Source organism: Sphaerodactylus townsendi, linkage group LG16, assembly GCF_021028975.2.
Source record: "Sphaerodactylus townsendi isolate TG3544 linkage group LG16, MPM_Stown_v2.3, whole genome shotgun sequence".
NCBI lineage: Eukaryota > Metazoa > Chordata > Lepidosauria > Squamata > Sphaerodactylidae > Sphaerodactylus > Sphaerodactylus townsendi.
In genome coordinates, this window is record NC_059440.1 from 20,615,214 (window position 1) to 20,637,715 (window position 22,502).

The 22,502-nt window shown below is 49.3% G+C and overlaps 1 protein-coding gene across 6 annotated transcripts in view; it reads left to right on the forward strand.

Moving 5' to 3' along the window:
* PLEKHG5 (pleckstrin homology and RhoGEF domain containing G5) overlaps window positions 1-18,731 on the forward strand; it is a 102,419-nt gene extending 83,688 nt beyond the window's left edge. For 5 of the 6 annotated variants that reach the window (XM_048518712.1, XM_048518716.1, XM_048518713.1 and 2 more), the window contains 13 exons: window positions 50-223; window positions 1,075-1,170; window positions 1,942-1,992; window positions 3,266-3,415; window positions 3,709-3,819; window positions 5,198-5,347; window positions 6,335-6,472; window positions 7,163-7,282; window positions 8,365-8,497; window positions 10,075-10,190; window positions 10,493-10,653; window positions 12,658-13,417; window positions 15,958-18,731. In XM_048518712.1, coding sequence (XP_048374669.1) covers window positions 50-223; window positions 1,075-1,170; window positions 1,942-1,992; window positions 3,266-3,415; window positions 3,709-3,819; window positions 5,198-5,347; window positions 6,335-6,472; window positions 7,163-7,282; window positions 8,365-8,497; window positions 10,075-10,190; window positions 10,493-10,653; window positions 12,658-13,417; window positions 15,958-16,209 — 2,412 coding nt within the window. In that variant the 3' untranslated portion in view covers window positions 16,210-18,731. Of the gene's footprint in view, window positions 1-49; window positions 224-1,074; window positions 1,171-1,941; window positions 1,993-3,265; window positions 3,416-3,708; window positions 3,820-5,197; window positions 5,348-6,334; window positions 6,473-7,162; window positions 7,283-8,364; window positions 8,498-10,074; window positions 10,191-10,492; window positions 10,654-12,657; window positions 13,501-15,957 lie in introns of all 6 variants that reach the window. The other variant, XM_048518714.1, reaches the window with a different exon arrangement.
* The last annotated feature ends 3,771 nt before the right edge of the window (window positions 18,732-22,502 follow it).

Genomic DNA, 22,502 nt, shown 5'->3' on the forward strand with positions numbered 1-22,502 from the left:
TGGCACTGCCCTGAGAGGTCCTTCCTCAAGTCTCTCTGTGCCCCTCCAGGAGATGGACAAGATGGAGCAACTGGAAAGCAAACTGCACAGCTACAGCCTCTTCGGGCTGCCCAAGTTTCCGCAGCAGCTCCGCTTCGATCAGGACTCCTGGGAGGAGGAAGATGACGACGATGCCAGTCTGTGCTTGGAAGACAGCTGGCAGGAGATCATCGAGGGCACAGAGGTGAGGCCGTGAGCCGCATCCCCTTCCTTTCCCTTCCTCTGCTGTTTTCTTTCTGGAAAAGCCACCCTTGAGGTGCCTTTTTAAAAAATTATGGTTGGGGAAATCTTAGAAGTCTCTGGATTGGACAAATTAGTAGCTAGATCTGCTGCTAGATCCTCCGTTTTCTGCCCTTGAACAGCTGATACTGGCACAATGCAGATGGCCGTTTTCAATTGTCATGCCTGTGGGCTTCCTGGAAACATCTGTTCAGACATTTTGGACATTAAGGGCTTTTTGTCTGACCCAGCAAGGCAGTATTTATGTTGCTACGAGGATGATAGGTTGGCCTGTGTGTCAGATCTGAAAACTATAGGCAACAAGCGGACTCTGGATACTTGATCAGAAGTCTTTGTTAATAACAGCTTATACCTGACTGTCGAACAGCCACTTCTGCCAGGCTATGAAAATACAGTTGCCTTTATCCCCTCAGAGTTCCCTCCTTAACCCCCTCCCTCCCTGTTTCCCATGGAATGTGAGAACAACACAACGGAAATAAAGATGTTTGGGAGTTGAGCACCTCAAGGACAGCGCAGTGATAGTGTTTCGCCACCTGTCGTCTCCCCCTGCTAGGAAGGCACCAGCGTCGCTTCTAGTTTAGCTACAGTTATAAGCATCAAAGGAAAGCAAAAGAGCAAGGAAAGGCCCATTAACGTATCAGAGGGTGAAGACAGCTTCCCCCTCCCCATAGCCAGGTGTGAGGTTTTGCACCCGCGTCCCATTCACTGATGTCAGGAAGGCACCCCTGACACTGTGCCAGGAAAGCTGACTGTGTCTCCTGCCATCCTCCCCCCACCCCCCCACCCCCATTCCAGGCTCTGACCCGCCGGCAATGCCACCAGCAGGAGGCAATCTGGGAGCTGCTGCACACGGAAGCCTCGTACATCAAGAAGCTGAAAGTCATCACAGATGTGAGTTGCCGCCCTCCCCCTTCAGAGTTGCCTGCCCCTGCAGAAACACAACCTCCCCCCCCACCCCAGATATCTGGGACACCTGCAGGTCTTAGTCAGCCTCCCTTTAGACTCAGAATCGTCAGCCGTGGAGAGGGTGGATTTAATTCCTCATCCTTATGAGTGGAGCCAGAAGCTGCAAGGAAACTTCGTGGCACTTACTAGCCGGTGTGACATAGCTGAATCTCAAGGCAGAGAATGAGAAGGGTACAACAGCAAGTTGTGTACTCCCAGCACCCTCTTCTGGAGAAATCTGGAACAGTCTTTCCTATGGCACACTTGTTTTCTGAGTTAAAGTTATGTGCACACTTTATTTCCCCTAAAGGCATCTTTTTCAGTGTCAGAGCAAGAATATCCCATTCTCACCATATCTGCTGTGTTTCTGAGTCAATCACTGTTCTGGGCATGCTTCCTGATAGGATGGAAGCATGCTCAGAGCAGTACATCTTACAGAGATGCGACAGACAGTCTTTTCTGGGGGCCAGGAAATTCCGCCGAGTGTCTGTCACAAGAATGACTGAATGTTCCAATGACATCTGGTGCCAAGGCAAGGCATATGTCTCTTCCCTAGAGAAAAGGTTGATAGGAAGAAAGTTGAGACCCGACCAGTACTTCATTCAGAGATACAGCAGGCAGCCTCTTCTGCAGTGGCTACTTTGAGCCTATTGGCAACTTATTTTCCTTCTTGACGTGAGCCTGAATGCAGCATTGCCTGTTTCTTTCTTTCCTCAGCTCTTCCTCTGCTCTCTTCTGAACCTGCAGGAATCGGGGCTGTTGTGTGAGGTGAGGATTCCACCCCCTGTCATCCTCCCTGCACCCTGGTTAGGTCTGATCCCCAATTAAAAGCCCAACAAAATAAGGACATATGTAAACTGCTTAGAAATGGACTCTGGTGTTACAGCTGTGCCCCCTCCTCTTCATCCCAAATCCTGGGAACTGGAGTTTTAGCAGGAATGCTGAGAAGCCTCTCTTTGCAACCGTGAAGAGGTCCCTTCACACCACCACAGCCAGCCAGTCTGGTATAGTCCTTAGTGTGTTGGACTAGGATCTGGAAGACGAAGGTTCGAATCCCCGCTCTGCCACGGAAGCTTGCTGGGTGACTTCGGGCTAGTCAATGCTGTCAGAGTTGTTGCGAGGATAAAACAGAGGAGAGGAGAAGAATGGAAGTTGCTTTGAGTCCCCTTTGAGGAGAAAAGCAGGGTACAACTAACTAGAAGTTAAAAAAATACATTTCCTATGAGCCATGAAAAGAAAAACAGAATTGTGTTTGTGACGTGCACATCTATTATTTTTAATTTAGTTTGTTTTCAGCCCGTCCTTCTTCCAAAGAAACTCAGGGTGGCGCTGATGGGTCCTCCTCCATTTTATCCCCACATCAGCCCTCTGAGGTAGGGTAGATAGAACATGTGACTGACCTAACTAAACAAATTCAAACCTGGGACTCCAGTCCTAGATTCTGTAACTGCTGCATCGCCCTGTCTTTTCAAGGAAGGGGTGCAGGGCTCTGTCTCCTAGTATGCTGTATGCCCTGTGGAAGAGATTGCATTCCCAGCTCCATCTGGAGGGGCTTTTTCTATTTCTATGTTACTGAGGAAAGACTGTTTCTTTTCCAGGCACTGAGGGGGCCCACCTGACCCCATGGCTGGGGCCTGTCTTTAGGTTTCTCCTTTCATGACCCTGCCAACTTTAGACCATAGCATCAGCAGTACAGCCTTCTCTAATGTCTGTTCTCAGAAACTTACCCAGTTTCACTTCATCATATTTTACCTGGAAACCGTTTTGAGATTATTAGTGGCTTGGCAAAGTGCCTTAACCACATTTTCTGTGGTCGGAGTGCCACAGGAGGCAGCGTCTTCCCAGCGCCAACACCTGCAAGATCCAAATCAGGCACTTTCACCCCTGGAGGAGAGCCAAGGCTTGGGGAAGGCCACCCAGCTCACCCTCCAAAGCAATCCTTGTCTCCAGGGGAACGGGTCTCTCTAGTGTGGGGATAAATTGTCATTCCAGGAGCCACCTGGAGATTGGCAACCCAGTCCTCCCTCTGCTTTCCTAACAGGTGGATTCTGAGCGTCTCTTCAGCAACATCCAGGAGATCATCCAGCTTCACCGAGCGCTCTGGAGAAGTGTCATGAGTCCTATCTTGGAAAAGGCCAGGGCAAGCCGGGTCTTGCTGGACCCCAGCGACTTCTTCAAGGGCTTCAAGATGGTGGGTGCGCGGACCTCGCTCTCAGAGGCATTGTCGGTGTGCGGTGGGGAGGGGTCTTGAGAAGGAAATGGGGCTCCAGTCTGCCTGGAAATCTGCTCCCAGAAGCGTGAGGGCTAGTTGCATCTCCATGGGAGAGAGGGAAATGTTTTCTGTCCGTGCTCAGAGACATTCTTTTCTTTAGATATGGCTACGGTCTATCTTTTAATGTTCCCGTCCTGGGTTGGTGTGGTCACAGGCGCTAGCCACAGGCACCCTACGTTGGCTTTTAGTTCTGCCTCTCATTTCTCTTGTAGTTTGGCTCCCTCTTTAAACCTTACATCCGGTACTGTATGGAAGAAGAAGGCTGTATGGAATACATGCGCAACTTGCTGCGCGACAATGAACTCTTTCGCATCTATGTCACGGTAAGGGCGGGCAGCCAGGATACACGCTCCTTTCCCTCCCCCAGATGTTTGCCAGAACTAAATTCATTTTAGCCCATGTCTGAGAAGTCAAGCTGTGGTTAGAAAACTTATGGAAGCAGGTGCAACCCTATTGGCCCTTTGTGTCACCTGATTTTTGCTGATCTTCTTGTTATAATACTCGCAGCTTGACTTGTTGCTATAGTCTGTCTCAGAAAAAGATGTTAGTAGAGGTGCATATTCCTCCACTACAGAACTCAATATGCCGGACCTTCTTTGTTGTAGAATGCGCCGCCTGGGTCTTAGTGCCTACTTAGCTCTGCTCCCCCCCCCCCCCCACATCTGTTTGAAAGTATACATATAAGCTTGAAATAAACAAGGAAGTATCAACGTTTTTGCAAGATGCTATAAAGCTGCTCCAAAATAAGACTGGGATATAAATTGTTGTTTACTTCTTCTATCTGTAATTTGTAGTGTGTAGAGCAACCTTTTTAAAATCCTATTTGCTCGGGGTAAAAGATTTTTCCATCATTGATCCAGGTACATAGCCTATTTAACAGATGTTTGGCATAAAGTTTACCAGAGACAGATAAAAGACTGATGGGTCTGTAATTAGCTGGTGACATATGGTCACCCTTTTTGAATATTGGTGTTATTATTGCATTTACCCAAGACCCCGGGATAGTACCTGACCTATCAACCAAAGTAAACAGAGCAACCAGAAGGGGGGCCCACCAGTCCGGAAATGCTTTGTAAAAATCTGGGGGCATTAGATTCGGGCCAGGTGATTTATACAGTTTCAACTGAGCAATTAATAGTCTGATTTCTGAGACTGCAGGCCAGGGAGCCACCTGACTGAGAGGTGTCAGGTCGTTCTGCAAGGCCGATTCATTGTCTCCTTTAAATAGACTTTGAAAATATGTAAACCAGTTCTGGGGGTTAATATTAGACATTAAAAAGGTTGACGTGCGCATGGCTCTGCAACTAATGACCAGAACACTCTTGTGTTGTTACTCCTTGAAGCTTGTATTAGAGCGTTCCATAGAGATTCGATGGTCTTTAGTTTGTTTTCACGAAGCAGTTGCATTAGCCGGGACCTGGTGTAATTTGTAATTATGGCTTACTCTTAATTTTGCTCGTAGTTCAATCATTTGATATGTTTACATGCCAGTAAAGGTTTTCTGTCTGTCTGCCTGTCACTGTTGCTTTTATGATTTAGTTCTGTTCTTTTGTTGTCCTGAAAATGCCCCCTTCCAGCTGCCCTGCAGTGCCTTCCAAAATGCAGGCAGGCTGGGGCCAAAGGGGTTGGGAGAGAGCCTGTTTGTTGCCCCCCCCGCCCCCCGTCACGCTGTCTCTGAGTCTGCCTGTTTGTCACTTGCAGTGGGCTGAGAAACACAAGCAGTGCAACCGGCTGAAGCTGAGTGACATGTTGGTGAAGCCCCACCAGCGCCTCACCAAGTACCCGCTGCTGCTCAAGTCTGTTCTGAAAAAGACGGAAGAGCCCCATGTCCGGGAAGCCATCGTCACCATGGTAACTGGCAGCCAGTGGGACAGGGGGTGGGATGGGATGGGGCTGCATGAGAAAGAATGTGTGTACTCCCCCCGCAAAAAAAGCTGAATTCTGCACCCTACGGAATTATGCGCATTCTACAAATTTGCATAATTTGTTGTGGGGCAGGGCAGACAGCTTTGCCGATTTTGAAATGTGGTGTTGGAAAAGAGTTGTATAGATGCTGCGGGCCACCGAAAAAAGAGATAAAGTTCCAATGAAAGGCATTGTCTTCAAATGACTTATATTTTGGAGCAAAGGAAAAATTAAAAAAAATGGTTAGCCTCAGAAAAGTAATTAGATTTTGCAGGTAAATTAAATGTACAATTAAAATGAATTAAAATATTTGAAATGACTTCATGTAATTAAAAATAAATTAGAAATGTACAATAAGTACATTAGATTAGTTTGTGTACAATGTACAATAAGTACAATGTGCTAATTGTAAATAATTAAATGTACAAATATATTCTGTGATACAGGGTAGCTATACTACCTGTATCTAAATTACCTGCTCCACAGTTGCATAGTGTATCAGAGCAGGGTATCTTAAGATGCCTCCCTTACAAAATGTCATGTCCTTGATGTACCCATGGGTAGAGATAGCAGAAGGAGAATCTGTCTCCCTTCCCCATGGTGTAGTTGTTAAGAGCAAATGGATTTTGGAGAACTGGGTTTGATTCCCCACTCCTCTACCTGAATGCCGGAAGCTTATCTGGTGAACCAGATGTGTTTCCGCACTCCTGCATTCCTGCTGGGTGACCTTGGGCTAATCACAGTCCTTTCAGAACTCTCTCAGCCCCACCTGCCTCACAAGGCGTCTGTTGTGGGGAGAGGAAGGGAAAGGAGTTTGTAAGCCACCATGAGGAGACAAAGGTGGGGTATAAATCTAAACTCTTCTTCTTCGTCTTCCCAAGGGCTCGGCCCTACCAGATTCAGAATCCTTCATTCCCCTTTCTGTCCTGCCAGATCAACTCGGTAGAACGCTTTATCAACCATGTCAACTCGCGCATGCGCCAACGGCAGGAGCAGCAGCGCCTGGTTACCATTGTCAGCCGCATTGACTCCTACGAGGTGGTGGAGGGAAGCACCGATGAAGTGGACAAGGTGGGCTGGGGCAGAACGGGCCAAATAGGGTTGCCAGCCTCCAGGTTGGCGGCTGGAGATCTCCTGCTATTAGAACTGATCTCCTGGCCACAGAGATTGGTTTTCTTGGAGAAAATGGCTGCTTTGGAAGGTGGACTCTATGGCAGAATAGCCTGTTGAAGTCTTTCCCCCCACCAAACCCCACCTTCTTCAGGCTCTGTCCAGCATGGCGTAGTGGTTAAGAGCAGGTACACTCTAATCTGGAGAACCGGGTTTGATTCCCTGCTCTGCCATTTGAGCTGTGGAGGCTTATCTGGGGAACCAGACTAGCTTGTGCAGTCCAACACATGCTAGCTGGGTGACCTTGGGCTAGTCACTGTTCTTCGGAGCTCTCTCAGCCCCACCCACCTCGCAGGGTGTTTGTTGTTTTGTTGTGGGGGGTGGGGAAGGAAGGTAAAGGAGTTTGTAAGCCCCTTTGAGCCTCCTTACAGGAGAGAAAGGAGGGATATAAATCCAAAGTCGTCGTCTTCTTCTATCCCCCAAATCCCATTGGGTATTTCCCAATCTAGATCTGGCAACACTAGGCCAAATGAATGGGCTTATCGGTTCCGACCGGCTTGCTGGATCCCTCTGTCTGCTTGCCTGTCATGTTTGAATCCGTGTGGAGCTCAGTTCCTGATTCCTTTTGGTCTGTTCCATTTCCATCCCCAGATCTTGAAGGAGTTCTTACGTCTGGACCTCACGGCCCCCATCCCGGGGACGTCCCCTGAGGAGACGCGCCAACTTCTGCTGGAAGGGAGCCTCAAAATGAAAGAAGGCAAAGACAGCAAGGTTCGGGCCGAACGAGATTTCGACAGGCTTTTGGGCTGGCGTTGCCAGGACCCTTTTATGAATGGGGTGTGTGTGTGTGTGTTTGTATGATTGAGCGCTCCCTGAACATATTTATTTATTCATGTCATTTATATCCCACCCTTCTCCCCAGTGGGGACTCAGGCTGGCTGTCATTGTTCTCCGTTTTAGCCACATGATAACCTTATGAGTAAGGCTGCCAACTTCCAGGTGATAGCTGGAGATCTTGCTATTACAAAATGGATACTTTGGGAGGTGGACTCTGTGGCATTATACTCCATTGCAGTCCCGCCCCTCCCCAGCCCCCTTCCTCAAGCTCTGCCCCCAAAATATCCAGGTATTTCCCAACCTGGAGCTGGCAATTGTAATTATGAATTAGTTTAGAGTGATAGAGAACGACTGAGCCTGCAAGAAGAAGGCTGGCCTACGAGTAGAATAAACTGAAAATAAAATAAAAGTGACCCAGAGAGCTTGCACAGCGTAATAGGGATTTTTGTTTGTGTGTTTCGAAGATGGAGCTCTCCATCTGCAGTGTGAAGTGGTATTGTGCCGTATTTTTTTGGAGGGGGGGTGTATTTCATTCATTTCATTCATTCGATTTATACCCCGCCCTCCCCCGTAGGGCTGAGGGTGGGCGAACAAGAAGCAAATAACATCAAAATGCTCATCAAATATCAAAACAGCAAATAACAAACCAATAAATATCAAAACAGCAGCATCAATAAACATATCCCCGAATATCAAATGTCAAAAAGCAAGAACATCAGTAATCATGACGTTAACAGCATAATAACATTTCGTAACAAAATAGTATCCTGTGGATGGGTCTGAATGGGTCTTTGGACTCTCCCCCTCCTTTGCCAGCCTACCATATTTTAATCCCAAACTGTCCTTCAAGGAGATGAGAGCAGTGTGCCTCGTTCTCCCCGCCTTTTATCCTTGCAGCCTTCCTGTGAGGTAGGTTAGTCTGCAAGAGCGTTGCTGAGAGAGCTTGGTGGCTGAGTGAGGAGTTGCCACTCAGGGTCTCATTGATTTGTTTTGTTTTGGCACGCTGCCTTCTCTAGATGGACGTCTACTGCTTCCTGTTCACGGACCTCTTCCTTATCACCAAGCCGGTGAAGAAGGCTGAACGCACAAAGGTCATCCGTCAGCCATTGCTTGTGGATAGGGTGGTGTGCCGGGACCTCAAAGACCCTGGTGAGAGTGGTCTGTGTGTTTGTGTCGAGGGGAGTCCCTCTCTTTGTTGCCATTCCGCAACGAAGTGTCCCCTTCTATTTTTATTTACTTTTATTTATAATTTAAATTTAATGGACCGCCCTCCCCCAAAGGGCTCTGGGCAGTGCATAACGTATTTAAAACCAACAGTAAACAGTTAGATAACATAAAACCTTAAAACCATCATTTAAAATCTCAGAAGTACTAATTCTAACATACAATAATATAATAATCAGCTGGCCAGGTGCACACAGGTAGCATTGTATCTGTGCCATGATCCTACCACAAGTGGTGCTGGGCACAGAACTGATTTCTCTAGCAGGGATGCAAGGTTCTTGAATCCGCTGCTGAGTTTTGTCCTGCCAAAATACGAACTGCCGGTGCTTTGCATAAGAGGTGAAATTGTGGGAGCGCAGGAAACCCACAGGCGACGATGCTGGGCTGCAGAGTTCAGCGGCTTTATACTTTCAACTTCCACTTTGAAAGAAGCGAGGTTCTTTCGCTTTGGAAGAAGCACCCTCCCCATTTTTCTTTCTTGTCTTCTTGGTCTTTTCCTGTTCTCGGATAATGCCATTTGGAAGAACTGTTGTGATGGAAGATAGATATCATAGGTCATAGTAGGATGGTCCTGTTACTATTCACCATTGATTAGACTCAACTGTAGGTTTTAGTATTATTTATTTATTTATTTATTTATTTGTTCAATTTTAGTATACCGTCCCATCCCCAGGGGGCTCTGGGTGGTGTACAACATATTCGTCATACAGTACAGTACAATAACAAAAGGGGCAATTAAAACAACAACCAATGAATACCTAACATTAACTAAAACAGTATAAGCTAATGCATTAAGCCCCGTAGACTTAACGGCAATTAGTACGTAAAAACAGCGCTCCACAAAACGCTACCTAAAAATCCTCCTAACAAGGAGGAGGGGGGCACGGTGGGTCCCAAAGATGTCAAGGGACCCTCAAACAGGAGAACAGAGGGGGGCACCATTCAGTGACTGGTCTCTCCAAAACATTACGGAAAACCCACCAGAACCATTATTGTAATGTTTTGTTGTATGTTTTGTTTTAAATTTTGGAAGCCGCCCAGAGCCCAACTCTGGTTGAGAATGGGCGGGATGTAAATTTAATAAGATAAAAAGAATGAAGCCCTTCACTGCATCACTCGACCATTCTTACAACAGCCCTGTAAGGCAGGCCAGTATTACTGTTACCACAGAGATGGGGTTGTTCCGAGTACGGAACTTTGAATATCTTCCAATTCCAAAGCCTTTATTGGCATTATAAATTACAGAGTTAGTAAAAAGGGGCATTTATCTACTAACTGAGAACTTTGAATATCTGATCAGTGGGACCTGGGGAGGGGAGAAAAACATAACATAAATTCAGTGCCCAATACCACGTCCTTTGACTTTTCTGCACTCATACTGGATTGCAGTCCTTCTAGTGATCTGAATTTGCTGGTTCCACCCATTACTTGCTTTGTGTAAACACAGCTGCTAAAGGCAGCCTTGTTAATGGGCATCTTTCCCCCTCTTTCCCCATGGCCAGGTTCCTTCCTGCTGATCTATCTCAATGAATTCCGGAGTGCCGTGTGCGCCTACACCTTCCAGGCCAGTGGGCAGTCTTTGTGCCGAAGCTGGATCGAAGCAATTTACAACGCACAGGTAACCCTTGGAACGAATCAAGCAGTGACCTAACCAAACTGATTAGAAGAAGAAATAGTTTGGATTTATATCCCACCTTTCTCTCCTGTAAGGAGACTCAGGGTGGCTTACAAACTCCTTTTCCCTTCCTCTCCCCACAACAGACCCCGTGTGAGGTAGGTGGGGCTGAGAGAGCTCTGAAGAACTGAACTGTCAATGTTGCCCACCAGAGGGGAACCCTCTGCTTTCTCATGTCTGTGGAGCACCCCATAGCCATTAAAAACAATGTTGTGCCCTTCCTTCTGCCCCCTCCCCTGCTACAGAACTTGCTCCAGCGTCTGCGTCTGCAGGAGCACCAGCGCAGTCAGCAACTGCAGAGACTGGAGGAAGAAGAAGAGGAAGAAGAAGGCGAAAGCGGCGCTTCTGAGGCCAGCTCCCCCACGATCCTTCGGAAAAGCACCAACAGCTTGGACTCACAGCAGTGGTAAGTCTGGGGCGAAGCGCTCAAGAGCTTCTAAGAGAGGCTAGAGGATCTCTGCATGAGTCACTGCTCAGCCTCCTTATGTTGCGTGTGTTCGGAGCATTCAGTTGCTTCTGGCGCAGCGGTATAATAGACTACCTTAAAAATATTTCCGCCCCGCTTAATTGTAAATATTTTTTTTCTTTTGCAAACGTTTTCTTCAGGGAGAAAAAAAGTCAAATGGAGATGGGGAGTGGAGTTTAACCCCTTCCGCCCCTTCTGTTTCTTCCTGCTGGGGAAAACTTATGAGTACCCATATGGCACTAGGTACTCATGGGGCATTTTTTTTCCCAGTGAGAAAACAGCAGGGAAGGAAAGGGTTAAACAGTGTGACTATCTCCCTCCAGTACTCTCTTTCTTGAAAAACAGTGTTTGGAATAATACAAACACAGGATAAAGAGATGTGTAGCTGGATTGTTAAGAGGGGAATGGTTGTTGTGTCTCTGGATGGGCTTTCTTCCTGTTCAGATGTGTCCAGAGTGGCATCTCAGGCGGAAACCAAAAGGTCCTCTAAGAGTGAGTCATTTTTGCTGTCAGGTCTTTTAAAAGCAGAGCAAAGTATGTCTATAACTTTAATTCACAATTTGACTCCGACTGACCGATCGGTCGATCAATCAATCAATCAATCAATCAATCAATCAATCAATCAATCAGTCACTCAATCAATCACTCAATCAGACCTTTACTGGCATCGTGACATCCAAAATAAACAAAATCAGAATTAAAAAGTTGGTGATCTCGTAACCTCATAGCAATTAAGAACTTCGCAACCCAACCAGTGATATAAAGGCAACAATCCGCCACTTGGAATGACATACGTTTTTCTGCTGAGAGATTACCATACTTAACCAGGAGGGAGGTAATAGTGCAGTCGCATAGATTGGCATAAAAATCACAATGCAAAAAAGCATGTGAGATAGATACTTAGGTTTCCACGGGGGCATAGTTTTCCTTGCTAAAGTGTTCTCACATACCTTCGAGAGGACTGCTAATGGGGGAGCATTTAATCTAGCGAGCAGGAATCAGGCAAAGGTCTTTCACATAGTGAGCCCCTTAACTAGAAGACGCTAGGGACTGAACCCAGGAAGGTTTTCATATGAAGCCACTGTCTTTACCACTAGGTCATAACCCCATCTCTAATACAGGTTTTTTTGTTTTGTTTTTTGCTCCAGCGGGCAAAATATCTGCTTTGCTAGTTCAGAATTTGACTTTAGCTGTCAGATGGTAGCCAAAGTGCTGCATTGAAACAAAGTCCCCAAATGCATGGTTGAGTCAAAAAATATTTTAGAGAAGAAGAAGAGGAGGAGGAGGAAGAGTTTGGATTTATAATCTCCTGTAAGGAGACTCAAAATGGCTTACAAGCTCCTTTCCTTTCCTCTCCCCACGACAGACACCTTGAGAGGTAGGTGGGGATGAGAGAGATCTGAGAGAACTATGACTAGCCCAAGGTCACCCAGCAGGAATGTAGGAGTGGGGAAACACATCCGGTTCACCAGATAAGCCTCTACTACTCAGGTAGAGGAGTGGGGCATCAAACCCAGTTCTCCAGATTAGAATCCACCTGCTCTTAACCACTACACCACGCTGGCTTTTACGTCACAAGAGGTGTAGCCAAGTAAGTCTCAAGGCAAGTGAGGATATTCCCTGATGCAACCACAGAGGAGGCCCTGCTCCTGGGGGATGGCATTCTGGCTTCTGTGAATGGTGGGACAGAACAGATCATTTGTGTGCCTTGGGAGGCAGGAGAATCATAAGGGAAAAGGTGTTTGGTGGTCCCAGGTCCCATACTACTATGCAGTGCAGCCTGATCCTTGATGCATTTTCCTTGAAAGGTATCCTATTGTGTTCAATGCAGCCTTCCCCCATATAAGCATTTTTAGAGGTTAACACTGGCACCTTGCATGGAGTTTGCAAACGAACTGGCAACTGCAGAGCTCTCACCCCCTTTCAACCCCTGTTCCCTCACAGCCTCTCTGACGGCTCCACCGAGACCATATCAGTCGTCGTGGTCGACACCAGCGAGGGACCCCCATCCCCGGATTTTGAGATTGGCCCATTCAGCTCGCAGTCGGACGAGGCCTCCATCAGCACCACAGCGTCCTCCACCACCCCGACCATGGAGCTGTGCGAGGCCCTCCCCACCGGCGCCCCCCACTGCCTGAAACCCGAGCCGGGAGCCTGCCGCTCAGCATCCCTCGATAGCGCCTATGGGACCCTTTCGCCCACCTCCATCCAGGAGTTTGCAGAACAGCAGCGACGGCAGCAGCCAGAGACTGCCGAGGAGGAGGAGGAGGAGGACTGCGCTGCCCCCCCGTCACAACGGGCCAGCTCCCCGAAGCTGCGCCGGCAGACTCCTGTGCAGCTGCTGCCCAATAAGACCAAGGTCCTGAAATCCAAGTCCGAGGCCAACCTCTTGCAGTTGGTCCCATCCTTCCTGGCGCTGGAACTGTCTCAGAGCAAAAGCCTCTCTGAACTGTGCCCGGACGTGTGCCTCTCGGGCTCCTCGAGGACTGGCAGACCCCGGAGCCGGCGCGGTAGCAAAGCAGCCGGCGCGGCCCCCTGCAGCAGCAGCAGCAACAGCAGTGCCTCGGAGCTGTCTGAGGCCGAGGAGTCCCCGGCCCTGTCTGCCACCTCTGAAGGGCCATCCCAGCAGCCCCCTTGCCGGCGGAAGAGCGACCTCCAAGGGGAAGAACTGTCTGCCACCTGCCGGTCTCTTTCAGATCCGCAGGTGATTCAGCACCGTAAACTGACGCTGGCGCAGCTGTACCGCATCCGCACAACGTTGCTGCTCAACTCCACGCTCACGGCCTCGTGAGTGCTTGCTGGGGAAGGGGAGAGATGGGGAGAGGAAGTCCTATTAAGGCATGGGTGGAGACACTGTGCTTATTATCAGGGGTGTACTGCCCAGGGGGACATGCAGGGGCAAATGTCCCCGGGCGGCACCCCTTTAGTCACGTGGGGGGCAGGAAATCCTTCCACTTGGGTTCCGTGTGACCAGTGCTCTCTGGGGAAGGAAGGGCCCACCCCTCTGCGGATAGCGTGCTTGGCCGGCTGCCCCAAGAACACTGCTGGGCCAACTCCATCGCTTCCCCGTCTACATGCCTTTTGGGTGGTGGCTCCGCCGGGCGGCAGAGCAAGTCGGGAAGGTGGGTTTCACAAGCACCTGGCCTTTGCTGGCCTCCAGCCCCTCTCCTCGCCACAGGGGCGGCCGGGGGTGGTGGTGGTGGTGGAAAACTCAGTTCTTGCCCAGGCTCCATTTTCTGTCCATTGCTTATTATGCTACAAAGAGCAGTGGACACCAGGCAGGCATCCGTTTGTGACTTGTGGTTGCCGGTTCAAAACCTGGAGATCTGTCCTGTCCCGTCAAATCCCGTGGTGCTGTGGAAGAACAGGCCATCTTGGTGGTCCCTGTTGGTTTCCCCCCCTGCCACCTGACAATTACCCAACCATCCCCTCTGCATCCCTGTGCAGCCCAACTCAAATCAAAGGGCAGGCAGTAGAATGGTCAGTGGAATGGGAGATGCCCCAGTCACCTTGCCTCCCAGTGCATTGTGGGATTTTAAAGTATAGCGAAACTTTTCACGTTGTGACTTAGCATCCTGAGACATACTATAGAAATTCTTCAGAACCTTTTTTTCAGTCCAGAGCTGTCAAATCTCCTCCTCCTTCCAGTACGCTCAGGGGAGCCGACATGCAGAGGCATACCAGGGGTAAACGGCACCCGGAGACAAATTGTCTCCAGGATGCCCCCAGGCTCTACCCCCCCCACCCCCAGCTCCACCCCTGAAACCCCAGGCTCCACCCCCACTGCCCTCAACCCCACCCATGTCACCATGGACAGGGGCACAGTCTAGGGTGCCCACCTCCCCCTCCAGACTCCCTCTGCTGGCTGGGCTCCCAGGGTGTCCAGGGTGGGGTTGAGGACAATTGGAGGCAGCAGGAAGTCCTGCTGCCTCATTTTTGCGTGCCTTGACTGGCAGGGAAGGGGTCGAAGCACGCAAAAATTGCGAGGCAGCAGGACTTCCTGGTCATGTGGGGGGCCGATTCTGCGCCCCCCAGGTAACCAGAAGAGTGGCGCCCGAGGACAAGGGGTACCCTTGTCCCTAGGTAGATACGCCACTGCCGACATGGGTTTCCCTTCCTGCATTTTATCTACACAATGACCCAGTGAGGTAGGTTAGACTGAGAGAGTGTGAGGTTACTTAAGGAGCCCGTGGCTGATTGGGGATTTGAACTTGTTTCCGAGTCCAACACTGTGACCACTGCAAACCATGTCGGCTCATCACAGTCTGTGGGTTTATGACTGCATCCCATAGATGCATAATTTGATACTTGACAAAGATTGTTTTTCGACTAGTGAGATTCCAGTCCTCAGGAGATATTCTTGAAACCCTACGGCCACTGTTTAGTGGGAGACAAAAAGAAGCTTCGCCAGACTTTCCAGGGGGTGAAAGAGTGGGGCGCCGTTCTCTGTGACTTTTGGGTAATCCATCGTTTCTCAGACTGGCCTACCTCACAGGGTTGCTGTGAGGCTACAAAGGAGAAAGGGAGAAGTCATGTTTGCAGCTCTGAGCTCCTTAGAGGAAGGTTAGGGCTCACATGTGACAGCCCATCCCAATATAGAGTGAAAAAGCATGAATAAATGTTTCAGCAGTGTCTTAAGACCATCAAACCAAATCATCTGACAAACATCAGCTAACTCAGAATCATCATCAGCCTGCATTATAGTGAGAAAAAGAAGAGTGCTTTCAGCAGTTTGCTCATAGTAGGTGCCTGGGCAGGCGTGTCAAACAGGGGTCAACCTGGAGGTTGTGGAAGTGAGTTTTTTGGAGCATGTGCAAAGTGTCTTTCCATTCTCCTAAGTAATTACAGGCAGTCCTGTATTATCAAGGAGGAGGACTTTTCATCTGTCTGTCACCTAAACCTCCCCTCATACAAGATGGCAAAGGAGAGCCCCCCCCCCCATTTCATCGATCTCGTTTTTATCCCTCCCTCCTTTCAAGGAGGTCAGAGCAGTAGACACAATTCTCCTTTTGTTGTTTGTGTTTGCACAACAACACAGTAAGGCTGAGTGAGAATGACTTGCCCTAGGCCACAGGTGTCAAACTCGCGGCCCTCCAGATGTCATGGACTACAGCTCCCATCATCCCCTGCCAGGCCGTCAAGGATTTGCACCCTTCTCTCTCAGGTCTTTGTCTGACACTCCACCCCCCTGTCTGTCTCCGTACGACTTACTGACCACTTTCTCCATTTGTGTCTCTGTTGCAGGGAGGTATGAATGTGTCGGAGGAACGGAAAAGAGACGAGGGACGCCGGTGCTGGCGCCAAGATTTCCACGTATCTTTAAATTATGTAGCATCACAAGCCTCGGGCGGCGGAAGCATTTGTGCGCCCGCTTCCTCGTGCGTCGGGCAGCGCGGCGCCGGCACGGCCGTGAAGCGAAGGCACACCGTCTCACAAGCCGGGCGTCTGTGCCTGCACAGGGGACCTTGGGGGGGCATGCACATCCATGCGGGCTGAGTGTGTACCTGTGTGCATATATGTACAGGGTCTATGTGTCCGTGGCAATTGTGCGCATCGTGGCTTGGGTGTGGAACGTGGGGAACACGGGATCGTGGAGGCGAGAGAGACTCGTGCCCAGCGACGGCTCTGGCAGAACACGAAGGCTTTCCTGGAGTCGGTCAGTTACGCCCTCTTCATTGCACTGCCCTCTGATGCTTCATCTGGACAGACGACAAGGACCTCCCAGGCTGGGGTGGGGGGGGGGTCTTTCTGAAATGATGCACTTTGGAATGCTATCTCATCCAGCCTCCAGATGAGTGATTGTCTTAAAACCTTTTTCTGCCTAGGGCGGAAAGCCCCAATCTCTCCCCCCCCGCCCACAATTAACACGGGGCACAATTCCATGAGGAGGGGGTTCCACAGCACTTTCCTCCCCCCACCCCACCCCCTGAGTCAGATCTGCCTGCCTTCCATTTCGATGAAACCTTCCACTTGGAATGACCCCTCTTGAAGTTGGGCCATTTAAAAAGAGCAGTCAAAGGAAGAAAATGAGTCAGGGTGCGTTCGGAGCCATCCTGCCCTTCTCTGCAGCTGAGCCTTGGGGGCACCCGTAGCTACGTCCGTGTGGCCAAATGAACTGTCTGTCCCGCACTGTCCGATCCCGAGAGGAGGACCGTGACTTCTCGAGCTGTCTTCCGCACCACGTGGCCACCGTTTCCTCCGATTTGATTTGGCAGCAAATTATACAAAAGGGCTTCATTTGGGCCACTGGGACGCCCCTTCCTTGTGGAGACCACGCAAGCGGAGGGTATGGTTCAAATCCACAGGGGTAGCCAGAGAAGTAGACCCATCCCACCCTCCTGGCACTATTGACCAAAAAGATCAAGGTGTCTCCCCTGCCAGGTAAGAGGGTGGCTGGAGAGACGAGAGGGTCCCAGTGGGGGAACAGAAACTGCCCCAGGGCGAGCCAGAGCTGAGAGGCTCCTCCGGCCAATAGCATCTGTTCAACTGTTGCCGCCTCCAACAGTTAGTGCCACGAGAGGGTCCTTGCCAAACGGCTCCTGCGTTACTGGCAACGCCACTTGGAGCTTGGCTTCACTCGCGCCAGGCTGCCAGCTGCTCTCCAAAGAGGCCGTTTGTCGAGACCTTTCAGCAGCTAGTCCGCCCCTGAATGGTTCACCTGCAGCTCTGAGTTGGCTTTGGGGTCGGGGGTTCCAAAGGCTCCAGCTCTTCCCCTCAACCCGTTCAGAGCTGCCACTGCCCGTGCCTTTTGCACCCGGGATGCTTCAGCAGTGCGCCACCCTGGGGGTTTGTTGCTCCTCTTGGGGTGAGCAGCTGTATAGAGAAGGAAACTGGGATGTTGGAAAAAGGAGAAGAGGGTCGTCTGGATGTGCCAGGAAATAGGTTGCGGAAAGGAGCCGGTGGAGCACACAGGGCTGCCCACTGGCCGAGGGGTGGGCATCAGGAAGGTTATTGTCAGGTGGCAAATTGGGGATCAGTAGCTAGTTCGCAACAGGAGAGCCAGCAGAGGCAGGGGACGATCAGGCGAAGAAGAAGAATAACAACAGTGACTAGCCCAAGGTCATCCAGCTGGCATGTGCTGGAGTGCACAAGCTAATCTGTTTCACCAGATAAGCCTCCACAGCTCAAGAGGCAGAGCGGGGAATCAAACCCAGTTCTCCAGATTAGAGCGCACCCGCTCTTAACCACTACACCACGAAGGAGATCCGTGCAGCAGGGAAAATAGATATCAGAGCAATACCAGGAATGCTGGAAGCAGCAACTGGGTGGGGTGGGGGAACAGGAGGTGTGACGGAGGGTCCTGGCTTTGAGGGTGATTTCCAAAAGCACCTATGGTCAGTCATCACATCGCTTTCAAGGCAGGCAACCAGGCGAAGAGGAACCGCCATTTTCCCATACTTGGGCAGCGCCGCTGAGAAATTACCCTTCCGGCCTGAACTTGCAGCCTTCTTCACTGAATTGCCCTGTATTGCCTTGGGGGCAGATAGAGAATCCAGCCTCTCTTGAATCACCCCTCTCCTCTGGCAAGGGGAGACGCCTGCCCAGGAAGGGCTGCAGGATCAGAGCCCTGCATTCAACCCACGGCAGCTTGCTCCTCCTCTTCGGGTGGCCATAAAGACCCATCCAGCTTTATTGGGGAGAATGCTCCAGAGACATTGGCATCAGTTGCTGACCAGCAGAAAATGCAATCTGCATGGAGGAAGAGGGACCTTCCCGTTTGCTGTGGAAAGTTAGCCGGCTGATTTGTGTGTGTGTGTGTTGAAAGTTGAATATTTATTAAGCTTAATTTTGAACCCCATCCTGTCCCGTGTATTCTCTCACTGGGAGATGAAGTATTAATAGTCCCTTTTTTTTAATCACTTTGTGTATTGATGGTTGTCCTCTTCCCCCTGCCCAGATGTGCCCACCTGGATGGGGGGGGGGATTTTATTGGGTTCTTCTGTCCATCTAATGCTAACATTCCTGCTCTCTGCTGTCAGCGTCGTGGACAAACCATTAAACATAGACCAGATCACCCAGTTGGAGCTTTCTGTGTTTTTTTTTGAAGGGGGGGATGGGTTCATCACGAACACTCAACCTGACTAGCCTCACAGGGTTGTGAGAAAACAGGAGGGGAGAAGGATATCTTAAGGTGCTTTGAGTCCTGATGAGAGAGAAGTGGGATAGAAAAAAAATGCAGGAGCCTTTCCAAGTTTTTTTTTTTAAAAAAAACAGTATTTGACATGCCAATGTACCATGATATCAATATGTCAATTGCTGATTTTTTACAAAGCAAAAGCTTAAAATATACACACACACAGGTTTCACAGGACTGGGGAAATGGTTGCAGTGTGGATATTACCAGGAACATCTGGACTTTCCAAACCAAGCAGCAGCCAACACTGTGGTTTTTCTTAAAACATTGCAGCAAAAGGTGTTTTAATCACAGAAAAGTTAAGAAACACTTGAATGGCACACAGAAGCATCACAACACCGAGGGAGAAAATAACTTGCTTCTTGATAGCATCCAAGCCGAGCCAAGTAACTCACGTTCAGGTTACCTACATTCCTTATAAAACTCGAGAAACTCCTTTCCCGATGGAGAAGACGCTGATACGTTTACTTGGAAGAAAGTCCTTTTCTGGCGATTTTGCCTTTCCCCTCTGCAAGTGACCCGCAGATATTTTGTTTTCTTTCGAGCTCTGTGGCAGAAATACGGCACTCCCCATGAAATAATAAGTTTCGTATTGGTCTTTTCCATCTAGTGTTTTCTCTTTATATTGTATATATTCCAAAGAACTTCGCAGAATAAGCTAAACCTGGGGGGGGGAAAGGTTACTTCAATTCTTTTCTGACTGTAGGCTGAAGAACTCAGATCTCCCAAAATTGGGCCGCAAGAGATCCAGCTATCTGGGGTGGGGGACACAAGTTTAACAACCCTAAGTTCCATTTGACCCCCAATCTTATTCTCTCATCTCCCCGGTTTCAAGCAGACTGAAAGTTCCCTCCCGTTTCTTGAGTGGTTACTCAGAATAGTTGCTTTCTTAAAACGCATTTCCTCCGACTGTGGTTTTAACAGTAAAAGCTTTGCCTGTGCGGCTTTGCCCTCATTTTTCATCTGGCAGCTGGGCGACATGGTTCGGGCAGAATATACCCGAGACAGACTTGCTCCGAGGACCGTGTTTCTGTATGGCTGCCCGACTCGCGGCCTCTGCTGGGGATAGGCCCCCCGATAACGCAACCTCTGTGACATTCCCCATCAAGCCGGGACCTCCAAACCCAGGGCTTGAACAATGAGGTTCTGGCCTTTCGGAGCCTCTGTGGTAAGTGCCGTGGGTTTGGTGTGGCTGAGGAGAGGGAGTAAGAGTCAACAATAGCATCACCCATAGGTAAGAGATTTGAGGGTTTAAGGAAGACAGCCAGAAGACCAGTTGGGGTACCTTAACTGTCCTAAAACTAAAGTATTGGAATTATAATTTTGTGTGTGTGTGTGTGCGTGCGCCATCATGTCACAGCTGACTTATGGTGACCCCATAGGGTTTTCAGGGTAAAAGACAGTCAGAAGTGGTTTGCTGTTGTAATGCTGGAAGATCACTAGGCCTTGCCTAGAGGTTGATAACTACACTGTACAGGAGGCTGCTGCTGTTCCACAGGGACAATCCTTCCCATGACAGGTTAGAAAAGCTGTTCCTCTTAAAGGCATCAAAACCCTTCCAGAAAGACAGCTGTCACGTGAATCTGAGGAAAAAAAGAGTTTGGATTTATACCTCACCTTTCTCTCCTGTAAGGAGACTCAAGGAGGCTTACAAGTTCCTTTCCCTTCCTCTCCACAACGGACACCTTGTGAGGCAGGTGGGGCTGAGAGGGTTCTGAGAGAACTGTGACTAGCCCAGGGTCACCCAGCAGGAACATAGGAGTGAGGAAACACATCTGGTTCACCAGTTAAGCCTCTGCCACTCAGGTGGAGAAGTGGGGAATCAAACCCGGTTCTCCAGACTGGAATCCACCTGCTCTTAACCACTACACCACGCTGGCTGAATTTTGTCCTCCAACTGTGTGCTCAGAAGCCCAAATGCAAAATTAAGGCCCTCTTGGAGAATCTGAGATCTGCAGGGAATGTTTCCTTTCTGGATAAGCAGACAAGCCTTGAAGCGGCTACAACTATTTGTAGATCCTCCTGAGAGGGAAGAGAAGCTTTCTAATACCTTTTAATGAACCTTTGATGCCCCAATATGAAATGATGAAGGAAATGGAAGAAATTCCAAATTGTTGCTTGGAATTTTTGACCGTGATTCCCCCCCCCCCCCCCCCAAAAAAAAAACTTTACTATGTGAATTTTGGAATTGAAATTAGTTTTCTCATCAAAACACACCTCCTTGCTTTGTCATTAGCTTTTTAAAGAAGGGGAAAACTGCCTCCTTGTCTCTTTAAAATGCTCAACAAAGCAGTAAGCTTGGCTTTCGTTGGCAAAGAAGCTGAGTGGAGGTTGAAGAGTTAAGCCCTGTCTCATTTCTCAGCATGGCCCTCAGGCAAATCGAGGGCGTATTTCTCTTGAAAATGATCTGTATGAGTTCTTGCTTTGTTGCTCCTGTCTTCTGGGATCGTAGAAGAGTTCCTTGGTCATACAAGAATGCAATGGGATTTGGGGAAACCGGCTTTGCACATAGGTCAGCTGAGACAAATGTTGTCGAATGTCAACTTCTGATGTGAGCAGCAGTGGTGTAGGAGGTTAAGAGCTCGTGTATCTAATCTGGAGGAACCGGGTTTGATTCCCTGCTCTGCCGCCTGAGCTGTGGAGGCTTATCTGGGGAATTCAGATTAGCCTGTACACTCCCACACACGCCAGCTGGGTGACCTTGGGCTAGTCACAGCTTCTCGGAGCTCTCTCATCCCCACCTACCTCATAGGGTGTTTGTTGTGAGGGGGGAAGGGCAAGGAGATTGTAAGCCCCTTTGAGTCTCCTATAGGAGAGAAAGGGGGGATATAAATCCAAACTCTACTTATTATTATTATTATTTATTTCTCACATTTATATTCCCGCCATATCTCCAGAGACTCAGGGCAGCTTACAGTAATGTTGAATTTCAAAATGCACGGAGGATGAGAAGAGAAAGACATTCACGGTGACTGTAACTGCTCCCATCCTTCCCTATCCTTTTGCGTGGGAGGAGTCAATAAATGTCCTCAGTCGCAGGAAGACTTTCTTTGAGGTTAGGGGCTTTCCAAGATATACAGACGAAGAGTGAGTGGGTGGGCAGGTGACAGTCAGGGAAGCAGAGAGGACAGGCATCAGCTGTGCACAAACAAGACACTTCTCAGAATCTCTCGAAAAGAATCGAACGTTGACTGTGTGTTCCTGCATTGCAGGGGGTTGGACTTGATGGCCCTTGGGGGGTGTCTTCCAACTCTATGATTCTATGAAAGCCCCAGTGAAAGATCAAAGCAAGAAGTCTCCAAAGCCCCTGGTGGTTTTGTCTGAGACAGAGGGTGGTCCAGGTGACAAAGTTGTCTGGTGTCTTTTGGCTCTTGGCATTGTTAGTGCTCCTAGAAAGAGGAATCCAAGAGAAGTCTTAACACAGCAGAGCGATGAAACTAAACTGCGCTGGCCGAGGGGAAGGTGCCTCTCAGAAGTAGCTGAAGGGTTCTGGGCATGCAGGAAAGAGATGAGGAAGCCATCTCTTCTGTTTTCCATCAGGAAGAATGCTGCCATATGTGAAACAGGAAGGCGAGTTGTTCTACCCCCAAATCTTTATGGTGTCCTGACCTAGTTCTTGGCAATGGTTGAACAGCATTCGTGAGCAGAAGAGATG